Raw genomic sequence first — 15,523 nt, 5'->3', positions numbered from 1 at the left:
TATACATTTGAATTTCTTGTAAATATCATGCTATGCAGATAGAATGAATAATAATTTCGAAGATTTGACAAAAAAAGATTGGTATAGTTCTAAGAGCAAAGTTTCCAATTTAGTAGCAGAGTTTAAACTTTACATCTATGTTGCAAAAATCGATAATGATAATTTCTGATATATCTTATCAGTCCTTCTTTGTGCAATGCATTTAAATTTGTTGTAATTTAACAACGCCGTTAATGGAAGCGATACTTCGTTCACTTCTTTCGTCACGCGCACCTATAATTAAGCGTAATATACATAAATATTACACGATATTTAGTTGCCCACGTGACTTTCATTTTGACATCGTTATAAAGATGGTCGTGTAATTTTTCCTGATCCTTTCGTATCATGAGAATTTTCATGAGAAAAGTTCATCGAATATAAATCTACTTTACTAAACTTTTACAAAATTTATTTCACATCCGTTTATCAAACAGAACTTTTTTTATCTTCCTATAAAGACTTTGAAGAAAATTATCTTCTTAATAAAAGATAAGATATCCGCTGACTTTTCTAAATTTATAATTATAAATATTACGGATAAAATATAAACGAAAGAAAATTAATATCTTAATAATAAAGCAAGATTATTAGATTAAATTCAAACTTCAACAATAATAACGAAAAAGATGTCCAAATCGAATTTATCAATTTATCAATTTATCTAGAAGTCATCACTCTTCGAAGATTTTCTCGAGACAAGGCCCAAACTATTCCAATAGTTTTTGCGATAAATTTATCGGCAACGAAACGTTAAAAATTGGGGATAAATCGTTGGAAAATTGCTTGTACTCACCGTTCAGCACATGCACGTGAACGGTGGCAGGTTGATCGGGCATGGTGGTTAGATGGCACGTGTAGTTTCCGCTGTCAGCTGGTCCCACCCTCGCTATGCTGAGAGTCGAATTGGCCCCCTCTTCCATTAGGTCCGTTTTCACGCTGGAACATAGGTGTTGAAATTTCAATTTCCAATCTCTGACAGGTATTTTTTCATCGGGCGAAAATGCTCGGCCCAATTTTTCAGGGATCGTAGACTTTTATTCGACTGCATTCTCGCAGTCATCGACCACTCTTTCTCGCGTTTTATCGCGCGTTTAACTCTCGATTTTGGCACGGATGACACTCTGGGTAAAACAAACGACGAGTTTCTCTTTTATTTCCTTGCCTAAAAACTCGATTCGCTTGGTTTTTAAAAAAGAAGAGAAAACGTGAACATGAATCTTTCAATATTAAAATTTTATGGAAGAGAATTCTAATCGCTCTCCAATTTGTTTTTCTTTTTGTTTATTATTATTATTATTATCAATTGTTAGAATTTTTGGCTTTTCCCAAGACATTAGTTTTGTTCCAAATTTGGAAATATGATAAAATTTTGCTTTTTTTCCCCCCATAAGTCGTGAATTGAATCGTAGGTAAATGAAGTGATTTAAAATATTATGATACGAGTGATAACATAGCACGTGATACGTTTAATGCTGAATCGAAGTAAAATTAGATATTGATATGCATTGGGAAAATATGAATGTAATCAACTTCTATTTGGAAAGTATTACCATATGAAATTTTGATCGTTCTGGGAATATGGGATACATATAATAGTTACCAATTTATTCCCGAATAGTCTCGGGGAAAATTAAAAAAAAATACATAATATAAAATCAATTCGCGCAAATGTTCCCTTCATCGATCAATTCTATCGATGTATATATATAAAAAAATTTAAATATAACAGTATGAAATAAACGAATTTATTAATTCGTAAATTTGAATGAAAATTTCATCCTACATATTAAAAAAAACAAAAAAAAAGTTTCATGAATAAATAAAAATTGGTAGATTCATTAATAATAATCTATTTATACACTGTTGTGTGTTATTAAAATGCGAAAGAAAAAATAAAACTGTGTAATCTCGATTTAAATAATTTATAAAAGCAAGTAGAACATCTACAAGTGGTATTACTCCGTAATGGATCTGCCACTTGCTCTATCTGACAAGGAACACAGTGTTATTTTCCTACAAGCACGAATAGAACATTGCAAAAGAATTTTTTATGATGATAGGGCAGCTGTAAAGCAATAAATCACTAAGTTTGATCGTTTCAAGATTACGTACGATGCTTACGAAAGTGCGCGTGTAAAGTAATTATTCCATGGCAATAAATATTAGGCTATCGTTTTCATCTTGGCGTGCAGGTATGATTATTGCTTTACTAAGGGCAGTTTTGTTTTACACTTATTATCAATATTCGCGTGAGAATATTTCATTGGTAATTGGACAGTAATATATGTAATTTAATGTACATTGGGACAATTTTTTTTGTTATTATTATAATTATATTATAAATTGTGAAATTAATTTATTCTCTATTCGGAAATTATCGTTTAACAATTTATATGTCATAATGTTGTGAAATAAACTGCAGGCTGATCAGTTTATGGCGCGTGCATCATAAAAAATTTAATAACCATTTGAAAGAATGAAAAGAAGATGTATCAAAAGATCTCTTTTAAATGTTCATTCGATTTCGTTCAATTATCGTTGTCTTTCATCCTGTTTCTACGAATGTCTAGTAAAAAAGATAATAAAAATTTTATTTCCCTTTTTATATTCCCTTTTATTTCTTATTAAACACCTTGATTAAAATTTTATACAATTTTTTTTTAATTTGGTATATTAATTTAAAAAAAATCTCTTTACATTAGAATCAAACTTTTAAAATAGTAGCATGATAAATTCTGTTGTTGCATAAAAATCGAGTTTTTAAAATACCCGGTTGCACGAGGTATCAAATTTTCAAAATATCACCTTATATAGAATCATACTATGTATCGTATTACATAAAAATCGAACTCTCAAGATACCTTATTTTACTAAAATGGAGTATCTAGATTATATAGAATACGATTTACATAAAATATTGTATGAAAATTGAACTTTGAAAATAGAGAATTTTTAAAATCGGAATATCATGTAAAATATACTACAGAAATCAAGATTCAAAATTTGTGCTCTTAAAACATTTCATTTTACATAACAATATCTAATTGTCTAGTAACAATTTGCTGCACTCTTTATTCAAAATTGAAATTCTCTCCATGTTCACATTTTTCATCCCTCTTTTAAACTTATTCAAGATTATTAATGATAAATGTAAAAGTACAATAGCCTCCTCCTCTTTTTTTTTATTCAATTGTTTAAACCCAATGATAAATGCCTCCTATTTTTTTTTTTGTGAAACACAGAAGGTGGCCTTTAATTGAAAAACTTTTCACAGGCTGCAATTTGTCCGTTGTTCGTTATCTCCACCCGAGCACGATTGCTCGTTGATCCATAGCGTTAAGCAACCCCCGATCCTCTCGCCTAGTTTCTTTCAGTTTCGCGTTAATATACCGCCATCTCGAATACTTTCCCCCATTATTCTTCCCCTTCTTCTTCATTCTCCCTTTCGTTCGAGTGTCCAACATTTTTCCACGAAATTGCGTTAACAGGATTAACGCTTCCACGGTGGTGTAAATTTGTCACGAGTCTGTAATTTTAAACGGGATGAAAAATGGCCGCTTCGTGAATATATAATAAACGCGGATTGAATCGCGGCCTTATTAACGCGTCCCGGCGTACGAATGATTTAATCGCATCGACTATTGTTTTAAATTATAACTCTGTATAGAGATGTCGTTCGAGAAGAGATTTTTACCGATGAAAGATACCAATAGTGTTTTTGTTTGAATGTAAATATACACAAAAATACACAAAAATATGAATATCGTTGATAATATCTGGAAATAATAAATTTGAGTCATTTAATATATTATTTTAAGAAATTTTTGTACGGATAAAAATATTTCGAATTCACTCAACTTTGATATATCAAAAATTGAGTATTATATTTTTTTTTATAATAAAATTGCGTGGTTTTGAAATGAAAAATTCTAAATAAAGAAGTATTGATCTTTATTAAATCTAACAATTTTGTTTTCTTGAATATTTATCTTGTATGAAAGAAAGATCGAACAAATCTTCAATCTTTTGGCTTCTTTTTGCTTCAATTTTAGAAGAACAACGTATTATAATTTTGTTAATAGTTTTTACTCTCAATTGATAATGTTACTTTTTATTCTCTCGGAGAATTTTAGAAATAGAGATAAATAATACCGTTTGTTATCTTTTTCTTTCTTTCTCAAAAATCAATAGTTGTTATACGATATTGCCCGTGAAATAGCTCGAACAAATGAGAGCGGATTTTCACGGGAGCTGTTTACGATGTGTTTGATCCACTTTTAAAATTGTATGATTTAAAATCAATGCGAATTAACGACGATTTCTAAACGTTTGGAAAATCCAATCAACGTGGCTGTAATCACATTTACCATTTAATTCGCGTGAAATAATTTTGTTAGTAATTAAAATCTTAATTAACGAGACAAGTGTATTTTATTACCTGATGTAATCGCTATACCATTTGCGATTCTAAAATATAATATTATAATGTTGTCTGGATAAATAAAAATTGTGACAACTTTTAAATGAATTATCTCGCGAATGAACAATCGATAAAAATGTTGCTCGAAATATTTCCTACAATAGAAAAGTTAAAGTGTGTTAAATATATGGAGTATTATTGGATTGATTAAGGCAAATATTTAATTTCAATTTATGGTATGATTTTCTCTCCAATTCTAGCTCTTACGTATGTAATATGTGCGATATCCACTCCAGTTGGCGTACAATTTCGAAACTACATTCAGAATTTCATAGGTTAACGATATTCGACAAATATTGTAGTTTGTTTTGTCGAAATCTCGTTAGTATCTCGAGTATTGTATCGTAGGAAACTGCAAATTGAAACTTACTAATAATTGTATTATCACATCTCGTAAACGATCACGAGAGCCTATAAAATAAAATAAGAAAATATTTTGTCATATAAGAAAGAAGAAAAAAAAAATAACAAAAAGAAATTATTTTTCAATATACAAATATATGAATTGCACACGTTCGTTCAATGTACTATGTTAATAAAAGTCATAAAAAGATTTATCGTTAAATGCAGCGCGAAGTTCACGAGTTTTTTCCTGGGTGATATTATATTGCGTATAATGTCTATTTTGATATATTAGCTTTTCAAACCAACGTATCAGCGTTGCCGGAAGGAATGAAACATTAATTAACATTGTCGTAAATAATACGTTAACACGGAATTCGAGTCTATAAATATTTAGTATGCTGATTTTCCAAAATTATCTTACTTATAATAATATCTAAACAATTCTCTAATCTTCTAGAGTTAAAGATAAACCGAATATAAACATTCTTACAATATTTTAAGAAATTACGATCAAATCCACTTCTATTTTGAATCTCTGTCACACCAATCCTCGCACAGCGATCGATCGATGTAACCGGATATTCTCATCTCCGATATCCTCGAACACCTCGAGCGCAGTTAATTAAAAGCTCGGTAGTCGAATACAAACGTGGCGATGGATAAATTCGCATTTTGCACGGTGAAGGGATGGACAGTTATCTAAAAATAACGAGCGGCAAAACGGTGCTTCCTGCGGTTACGGTTTCGCGGTTTCCACGGGCCACGTGATTGCCACGTACGAAAGGGGTTGAAGTGGTCGTGCCCACGAGGATGCTACGAGAGCCTCTATGTACACGCGTCTTTATGTACCTGCCACTGAGTGCAAACTAATTCCATTTACCGGCAACCACCGTGTCTACGGCTTGTAACTTTGTCGGGACGTCGAGTGCACCGACAACGTTTCCGCGATGCGAGAAACATTCTAGTTCCCGCTGCAACACTGTCGTTCAAACGTTAAGTGTCACACTCGGCTTAGTGTCTCCCCTCCCTAGATGGCGCGGAGAATCTTCGAGAATCGTGCCTTATGCACATCTTTTTCCCAATTTATGTTGCGAATTATGTTTCCTTTTTGTTCTATGTTATTACTTTTCATTACGTTTCATTATAGATTATCAAAAAAAGAAAAAAAGAAAAGATATTATACCCGGATGTTTTTGTATTTTGTAATTTTTAATTTTGAGCGAGATACTTGAAAGAAAATGTTATAAATGAGCCAAACTTGACAATTTCTTAAATTTATTTTTTATAGAAGATTAATTAAGATTTGTTAATATTTCAATGTTATTAGCATCTCTATATGCTGTATTTCCGAATAAACTTCTTATGTTACAAGAATCTCGTGCGTTAATTAATTACGTACATCAATTTTTCATCAGTGTTTCGCGTTTGTCTGAGACGGTATTTTCACGGTCGGTATTTTCAAGGCTGTGGTTAGTTTGTACGGGGAATTACGGGGTTGGATGAGTCTACGTGGGTGGAAAGGCGGCCGGAATTGTTGACACTGGATTATAACTTTGGCGGAACGAGCCATTCTGGCATCGATGTTCCGAGGATTGTCGGTTCCGAGAACCGACTATCGTGCATGATTTATGACGTGTCGCGCCGTGGTTACGATCGCTCCTATCCACGGAATGCCAAGTGGCGTGTACGCTTGCCTCAGGTCGCAATCAGACAGTTGAAGATATCTCGGTGCTCGGTTTCGAATCGTGGTCGTATCGAGAGGTGCATCGGCGCGTTTCGAGCGTCACCGGTGTTTTGTCGTGTTTGACTCGTGCCAAGGATAGATGGATTCTCGAGGAGGATTGATGCACGGGGATGTATTGAGTTATGTGTGGTCGTTACGATACCCTTTTTTAGGGAGATATCTCCGTTTCCTCGTCTGGGATTCGAATTGGGACAGATCTGACAGAGGGATGTATATTGAATTGGGGACGAGGAAAAATAATCGTGAGAAATATACTATTGGTTTCTGAATGTATTATTGTTAAGATTTCGAAGAACAAGAAATAATGTAAATTAGACGTACGTAAATTTGTTGTACTACTCTTTTTATTTAAAATTTGAAACCAACTTTTTTCTTATGCATTTATTTCGTTTGAAGTTATGCGGGATTTAGAGAATGAATTCCTTCACATATTGGGATTTACTCGGAGGGAAAAACAAGAAGAGAAGGCGAAATGAGATCGATTTTTTTTTCCAATCGAGGAAAGTATATTAGAGATCTTGATCTACGTTGTCGAACCATTGATAAATTTTTTCAGTTCTTTAATATTCGTTCCAAACGCGTCCCTTGAATTTATTTTTAAGAATCATTTGCATAGAAATTAATTTCAACTTCATCTTTCTGCGTACTCTTTCCTTATCCATGTTCGAAGAATATTGGAAAGTTTGAAAGATTACCGATTGTTTAATTCCAACTCGAGAATGCAATTTATGAAACGTACTTACGAATTTTTTAGTTACAAATACGCGTGATTTATAATTTAATTTTAATAAATTGCTGTGCTTCTGGGACAAAGATTTCTTCTATTTAAAATTATTTAAAAAAAAAAATGATAAGAAAATAATTTGACTCACCTGATACCACCTCTCGTCGTGTCATAGTTCAAAACTCTGTTGCCATGAAGCCACTGCACGACACTGTACTGCACTTGCATTGCTATGTGGCGCACAACGCATAACAGCTCTATAGTGCTGTCAGCCTCATAATACTTGTCTCTCAGAGGTTCACCCAGGGCGTCCACTATTTGGACGGATGGTGCTGAAATTTCATTAAGGGATATTAAGATATTGTCATCGTCAATTGATTTTAGAAGGATAGTGTATAGACATTGCATCTTGGCATACATGTTGAAGTAATAATATTATCTGTTGCATGTAACGACACTTATAAAAAATATATTTAGACACATATTTAATATATTTCTCTGTTTCGTTTTATTGCAAAATTATGTATAATTAATTTATTTAATTTATTAATTTATTTTCAGCTTTTTAATTTCATTGATTTAAAGAATGTTGTAATATTTTTAAAATAATTTGTTTTCTGTTTGTGAAAAGGAAATTTTCAGAGAAATAATGATTGAAAAAGAAATAATGTTTTTGTCAATTCGTTTTATCAAGACTTTTGGTATTCTTTATTACGCCAAGAAACTGTATATGGAATTTTTCTACCATAATCATAACATCTTCGTTTTCAATCCTTTTCTTGCGTTTGTTTTGAAAACATATTATAAAGATATTAAATTTCTCTCATCCCAAAATATCATTGAGCAATATCGAACAAAGAACTGTTTGAGCATTCTGGAATTTTGTTGCAAAAGTGTTGACCGCAAATTAAACCGACCTAGATTCAATAATGGATGAAACTAAACATCATCTCCATACCATTCCATATATTTTACAGGGCCAATAAATATTCACAATAGATAGCGCTGTTCACGCGTAAGTGCATCCAACGATCGAGGAACAATTCAGATCTGATCTTTCATCCTTCCCCTTCTGGACCATTTCCAATTCGAAGTTTATCATGCATCTGTATTTCCGTGGTCTAAGAATCATGGAAATTACGAGTAGATGGAAATGATTCAAAAATCGCTACGTTTAAGAGTCCTCCGATTTTGAGAACGCTTACAAATTACGAGATGCAATACGAATACAAATGGTGCTGTTTAATAATGCGAATAATGCGATGAATCACGATGCATCACGGAAAAACGATGTTCGTTCGGATCGAAATTTCATTGGAGTTGCATCGTTGGTAAAATTTTTTACAATTTGCAAGTCACTTGCCGCCAATGAATATCTGTAAACGATTTGGTTGGATAAGAAAATTTCATTTCACAGCGATGATAAATATGGATGATGCATCATCTTTGATGCATACGTGTATCTAACGACCAAAGTTCGATTCAGAATCTCTTATATCTCTCTGGACCGTTTCCAGAAGCACAGGCACCTTCTTGAAGGAAAAATGCATGCGCGGTTGGAAGAATCACGAGGAGAGGAATGTTTTAAATGTATACTTTAGAAAGGATAAATTTAAAAAAGAATTTTAGATACCATTTTCCAATAATTCCTTATCATATATTCATTTCCTTATTTTTCCTTTTTTCAATTATCGTTTGAATTATAGTTTAACTTTGAATAAACTTCGGATATCTTTTAAAAGATTTCCAAAATTAATTTTTGAATATCCAATCGTATAAAACAATTTTCATAATTTTTTCTTCGCGTACTTATAATAAATTCCGTTTAAATTCGTGAATTTTTCTATGTACAAATGGCGTTCGACCTCGTGAATACCCACCGGAAAATGTTCTTTCGCGGCAACTTTTCACTTTGCTCACTCGACCACTGGATAATACAGGATTCGCTACGTTCCACCGCGCAGAATGTTCTTTCTCCGAGTTTTTATCCGGCCGGCTCCACGCGGAATCAGGAGGAGCGGAGTGCACGCGTTCGTGTATGTTGTCAGCTAGCACGTTTTTCGCGAAACAATAAGTCTCGTTAATGGAAAAATATTGGAAGATATTTTTTTATTCCATTTTAATCCAAACATCCTTCGTCTCTTCTTTTTCTCCTCGTTATATTAATATTTGATAACGCGATATTCTATTATATTTTTCATTTTTCGCGATATATCTTTATGCCTGTTATTACTCAATATTTAAGATATATAAAGGAGAGAAATGTACAAGTGATGTGATTTTCGAGATCTTATTCCAATCCGCAATATTCTTATTCTACTTGTCTGAGTGAACGTAAAAGTAGAATGAGGTAGCAACAGCCAGACAAGGTAGAAACGAATATGGAATATGAAATAAGTACGATAATTTCGAGCACTTCAACAACAAAATCCTTCGCTCGAGAAATTCGCGAACAATGATTAATTTCTGGTATTTATATCCGGTTTATATATCCAATGAATGAGACGAAAGAGATAAATTCAGACTATATATTTGATAGATCTTTCTCCAACCTCTTTTTTTTTCACCTGTCTTCTCCAGTGCTTGCAAATTTTCCCACGTTTTTTATGCTTGGTCGTCAAGCCCAATCTCGTAGTTGATCTTGGAAAGAGAGTGGAGGGAGAAGATATATTCGTTGGGTCTTAAAATTGGGGATGAAATATTGTTTCAGGTTAGGTAAAGAATCAATGAATCACTGAAGGCTGAAACGTTGAAGAAATTTCTAAGATGAAAAGGTAGTTGAATAATATTTTAATTTTATAAATATATTTTTCCAATTTATCGTATTGCTTACGAAAATATTTCAACAATTCTCTTTATCTTTTTAATGAATACGATAAATCTACAAGTAAAAGTATTTTAAAATATTATTTAAAATATTCTGAGATGACCGATATTTTAAATTAAAACATTTTACAATTTAATATTCCATCGTTTTGTCATAAAAGAATAAGATTGTGAATAAAGGAAAGATGCTAAAATTATTACATACGTACAAGTTTTCATTAAAAACAGAACTTTCAGGATATTAAACGAGTTTACTTATTAAAAGAAAAGGGCCAATTTTTTTTTTACCACACTGTATCTATCATAATCTTTCCTCCTTTTTAAATTTAACTTTTCATTTTGCACAGAGTATTCTTTCATCCCTTTCCGTGTATCTTTATTAAATTTTACACACGTTAGACTCGTATCAGTGTCCGTTCTTCTTATCCTTTTCTTTCTGCACGTGTTGTACACCATCAGCGATACCATCCCCCGTGGTTTCGCCGAGATTATCCTGCGGGATCCTTTGCCAAATCCCGCAGGCGGTCTAAACACATCGGGCGTTGATTCATAGTCGCACGACGCTTATCGATTTTGTCCTCGATCCGTCCACCCCCTTCCTTCCCCCCTCGTAATTCTTGCCCTCCGAGCAAGATCTTCCTTCTCTCGTTCTGCCGTGGATTTTTCGTTGCGCGAATACCTCGTGATTTGTGACGCATGGGGTTGCGAGATCCATGGGTCGATAGAGAGGGGTGTAAAATGGTAGGTGACAGTTTAATCTGTCATTGTATTTATTTTCCGTATATATTTTACTTAACTGCGATCTCGAATTTTTCCTCCTCCATTTTTTTTTTATTTTGAAAAGATTTTGAATGATTAACTTACTACGATAAAAGGATAGGAAAACTTTTATTTGAAATTTTGATTCGTGACGCGTATGATAAATTTATTTAAATCGAGAATGATAGTAATATTAATAAGAGAGATATTTTTTAATTTTGATTCGAAGTTTATGGGCAGAAGATACGATAGAATATTCGTTTTCGTGTTTAACTGATTTACAACGTTTATGAAAATGTCCATTTGTTTAACGGGTGGCCACGTTTGCACAAGCGGTTCGTGCCACGGTTACAGATTTAAATTCGTCCTGCACACACGTAGGAAAACAATGTTGGCGACCACATACCGTAACCATTCCGTTTTTCTTAACCCACGATACGTTACCTCGTCGACATTTGTTCTTAACAGGCGTGGTTGCTCGGTTTATAACACGAACGTGACTATTTTTTCGGATTCAGGGATTATTTTTCGAGAGATATTAGAGCACGCCGTTTTATTTTATAACCATATTTTATATTTTTGAGAGCATAATATATCTTTACGAGTTAGCCCATTAAATACAAATTACGAAGAAGCGAGAAGTTGGATTTTGAAATATATATATATCGTTTACTTTTAATCAATCTTCTATTCTCTCTCTGTAAATTTAATAAACGCGAATTTATCGGTCGCGTTATCGATCCCACGAAGTTCGTGCGGACTGATAGCACATAGTTCGCGTGACGGCCGAATTAATCTATAATTATGCGACGTTCGATAAGTTTTGCGGGATCTTGTACGATGTTCTGGCCAGCTATTACCTATTAGCCCTGGGAAAGTTCATGAGCAAGAATTGGGTCGTGTCACGAGAAGTGACGAATGTCAAAATTAGGGATCACGAAACGATCTTGACGAATCATGTTTTGGAAACATGGTTGGCAACGGTTTAAAGTTTAGCACGGGTATTAGGCGGGTCTGAATCTCTCTGGTTGAATCCGCCACGGTTTCGTTTCCGCGATAACGAAGAATTTACGCGGGCTTATCCCGGATGAAAGTATAAGATTAAAATGTAATCCAGTGTCGAGAAGTCGGTGGGAATTGGAACATGACGGAGAAGAAGATCTTGCCCCTTTGAATAACGAATGTTTATCCCCCTCAATTGAAATTCAGAACCAATGTTTTATTAATGATTTTTTTTTTAGAGATATTCATCTACTGAGTTATTCTCATATTCTCCTTTCGTTAATTTTTCTATGTTTAGATTAATTTTGATAGAAGGGAATTATTTAAATTTAATTTATGGCATCGGGTTATCATAATCGAGTCGTCAATTATTATAATTTTACTTTCGATTCTCACGGTTTTCGAACAAATCTACGAGTTTTAATAAAGTAGTTTTCTCGTCTTACGATTAGTCATGAATTTACGAGGGCGAGAAAATTTCAAATCTTATCGTTTTTCCGGGAAATTATGTCTTTTAATATCGGTGACATTTTAAGCATAAACTTGTAAGTTTCTTAAGTTTTTTTTTTATTTACGGACAGATGTTTCGTATTTTATAAAAAAAAACATCGAAAACACGTTATTCTCTTAAATAAGATAGATATAAAAATTTATGAGAATAATAAGTTAATAATAATCGATATTCAATGACCGTCGATAAAGGTAAATCTCGTTCGAGAGTAGTATCACGGAGCAACCATTTTATGTATCACGTGCAAACGCGATGTCATCGTAATATACAATCGATAATTAAACAGATATTGAATTTAAATCGAATCGAAATGAACATATCTCGAAAACAGAATCGATTTATGCTTTTCATATCATTTCATTATCTATAATATATAATATAGCTTTTCAACTGGAGGATCGGATATATTGTATTGGAAATAGAAACGAGAATAATAATATTTGAAACAAAATGATATATCCATTTTATATATCATTCAAATATTGTTCCATTTAATTAACTTTGTATTTAAATCTGTCTCCTGAACGATAAAATCTATTCGTTTATTTAACTCAAAAGTGAGGTTAGAATTTCATAACCTCAAAAAACATTTGGGTACAAATGGTAAAATTATTATCGACATCATTCCTAATTTCTAGTTCTTCTCTTAAATTTCTAATAAAACTCTTAAAACATAAATCATTTCAAATAATGAATTTTATTAATGAAATCCATCTAACTCAAGGAAAAGTGAGGATTAAAATTTCATCAATCTTAAAAAATATATATTTTAAATATAAATGAAACCACTATTCACATCGATAGCATTAATTCCGAATAATCCAACAAAATTAGCCACGATTGAATTTCTAAATTTTGAATGATTCCAATTAAAAAAAATGAAATTAGATGGGAAGATGTCAAAGTCAAAACTCGGGAGGACAGTGGCTTTGTCAAATTGATTGGACGTGTTTGCGGATCCTCAATAAAACACGGTTATTACCATTAAGTGGAACATCTTGTTAGCACAAAGACTGATCCCGCCTCTTCCACATCAGAAGAGGTTAGAACTCTCGCCAAAAGCGACGAATCTATCTATCTAAACGCGATTATTACACGATTATTATTCCCTCTTTCACCTTCCTGTTCCTCTTTATTACCGGCTCACGTTTCGCCTCTTTTCGTTCCAAAAAGAAAAAAAAAAATTATCAACAAGAGGAAAAGAAAAAAACCTAGTTTTCGGCTGTTGGCTTCTTTTTTTTCACCTTTATTGCCGCCCGAGCTTCTTATTTCACCTGTTTCCTTTTCATTTATGAATTTCCTTCCGTAGTTTTACATTTTCCGAGCTCACTGTCCATTTTCCTGTCTACCTCTAAGTACCACTTTCCATCCCCTCCCACTTCCCTTTGTTCCAGGAAACGAGTCGACGTATCTCGATCCCAGCCCACTGTCTCTCTCTACTCGAAATGAAGTTGTTCCGCTTCCACGGGGAGGGAGAAGGAGAAGAGTCTTCCCTTTCGAACGTCCATTCCACCGGTCTATGCCACTTCGCCCTCAATTATCCTGCTGAGCCGCAAAAATTCGACCAACGAACCCAATTTATCCGATCAGAAGCGGAATGCTCAGATCCTGTCTCTCGTTTCTCAACTTCCCCCGACTTTTTTCTTTCTTTCTTCCTCTCTCTTTCCATCAGGCTTATTCCATTGCCCTTCCTTTTATTTCATGGCCTGTTACCACCTTCCAGTGTTTTATCTTCCAGCCCAGTTTATTCCAGTTTACCGTCATTTTGTAAGCTCGCCAATGCAAGAAGCAAGAAAGACTATTCTTAAAAGTGGGATAAGGTGTTTAACAGGAGGTGTTTGAGGTGATTGTAATATTGGAGGGATTTGATTGTGAGATAATCGAGACTCTTTCTCTCTCTCTTTCTTTTTTTTATTTCTTCTCCTTTCCTTTGATTTTACAACTTTTGCCTTTATTCTCTTTGGATCCTTCTTGCCTTGGGGTACTTTAGGATTTGATACAGGATTGATCAACTTTTCTTTGTCTTTCTATTTCTTTGATGTTCCTCGAATCCTTTCTTTTATTAGATTGCTTTGTTTTGGAGGTTAGGTTAGAAATCGATACACTTTTCTTTCTTTCTCTTTTTTTCTTTGACGTTCCCTAAATTCTTGTTGCGATTTAATTGATGTTATTAGACTTTATAAGCTACAAATTAATACATTTTATATCGTAATGAGTTTATTAATAAAATGAATGAAATTTTACACGTAAATTTTAAAAAATAGGATCTTCGTTAACTGACTTAAAAAGAACGTTCTAAATATTAATTTATTACTCATTAATATGTAACATGTAGCAGAAAAGAAGTAGAATTTTGAAGGAATACGAGTTTAATGTCTATAAATGAAGAACAAAGAATAATTGTAGATCAAAATCAAATCAAAATTGGCATTAATTACTTACATCAACTAATATTGTGATTAATGATCGAAACGTCCGACCATTTTTCCTCCATCGATTTTTAAACAACTCCCTTCGAATCGTTTTAGAAACATGCGTGTATCGTTCCTCAGCAACGTCCATTTTTCCTCTCTCACAGTTTGATGATCTACAGGCTAGAGCATTGACGATGAAACGTTCAAGACAGGTTCCCCCCTCTTTCCTGTTCTCTTTGATATGCGTCGAAATCGTCATTTCGTCCTGCACCGTCTGCTCGGTATTTTTTATTCTTTGGCTGACCATTCGACGAACGTTGCCTTCCGCCGTGGCTGAATACGCCACGTTTCGTGATCTGCTATCACGAAAAAAAAAAAGGAACCTGTTCTTTGTGAAAAATCCTGTGATGGTGGACCCCTCGTGGTCGCGCAGAGGAAAATATTTTCGCCATTCAAGCCACCATCGACCATAGCCACTGTTAATATTCGTAAGCATCCGGTCTCGATGTATGGCGCCGAGCTCTTCTATCCAGATGATTACAACGCGTTGCTTTTCTACTCCACGCCGGAGATGAACTGTGCACGATGTACACAATAATGGCTTCGTGTAATTTTTTCCAAGCTCTTGCGACGAGTTTTCTTTTTTTTTTTTTTTATAGAAGTAAAAATATCTTTT

The 15,523-nt window shown here is 33.5% G+C and overlaps 1 protein-coding gene across 16 annotated transcripts in view; it reads right to left on the bottom strand.

Annotated features, from left to right (window-relative positions):
* Nucleotides 1-15,523, bottom strand: part of LOC108002966 (zwei Ig domain protein zig-8-like) — a 257,216-nt gene that overhangs the window by 4,033 nt on the left and 237,660 nt on the right. For all 16 annotated transcript variants that reach the window (XR_009831837.1, XM_062081316.1, XM_062081212.1 and 13 more), the window contains 2 exons: nucleotides 7,484-7,667; nucleotides 836-978 (listed from right to left, as the gene is read on the bottom strand). Coding sequence is in view for 15 of the 16 variants with exons in the window: in XM_062081316.1 (XP_061937300.1) it covers nucleotides 836-978; nucleotides 7,484-7,667 (327 nt within the window). In the remaining variant the exon portion in view is untranslated. The remainder of the gene's footprint in view (nucleotides 1-835; nucleotides 979-7,483; nucleotides 7,668-15,523) is intronic.

The sequence above is a fragment of the Apis cerana genome, linkage group LG1 (assembly GCF_029169275.1).
Source record: "Apis cerana isolate GH-2021 linkage group LG1, AcerK_1.0, whole genome shotgun sequence".
In the NCBI taxonomy this organism is placed as follows: Eukaryota; Metazoa; Arthropoda; class Insecta; order Hymenoptera; family Apidae; genus Apis; species Apis cerana.
The sequence above is the reverse complement of the archived record's forward strand: the minus strand, read 5'-3'. Positions and strand labels throughout refer to the sequence as shown.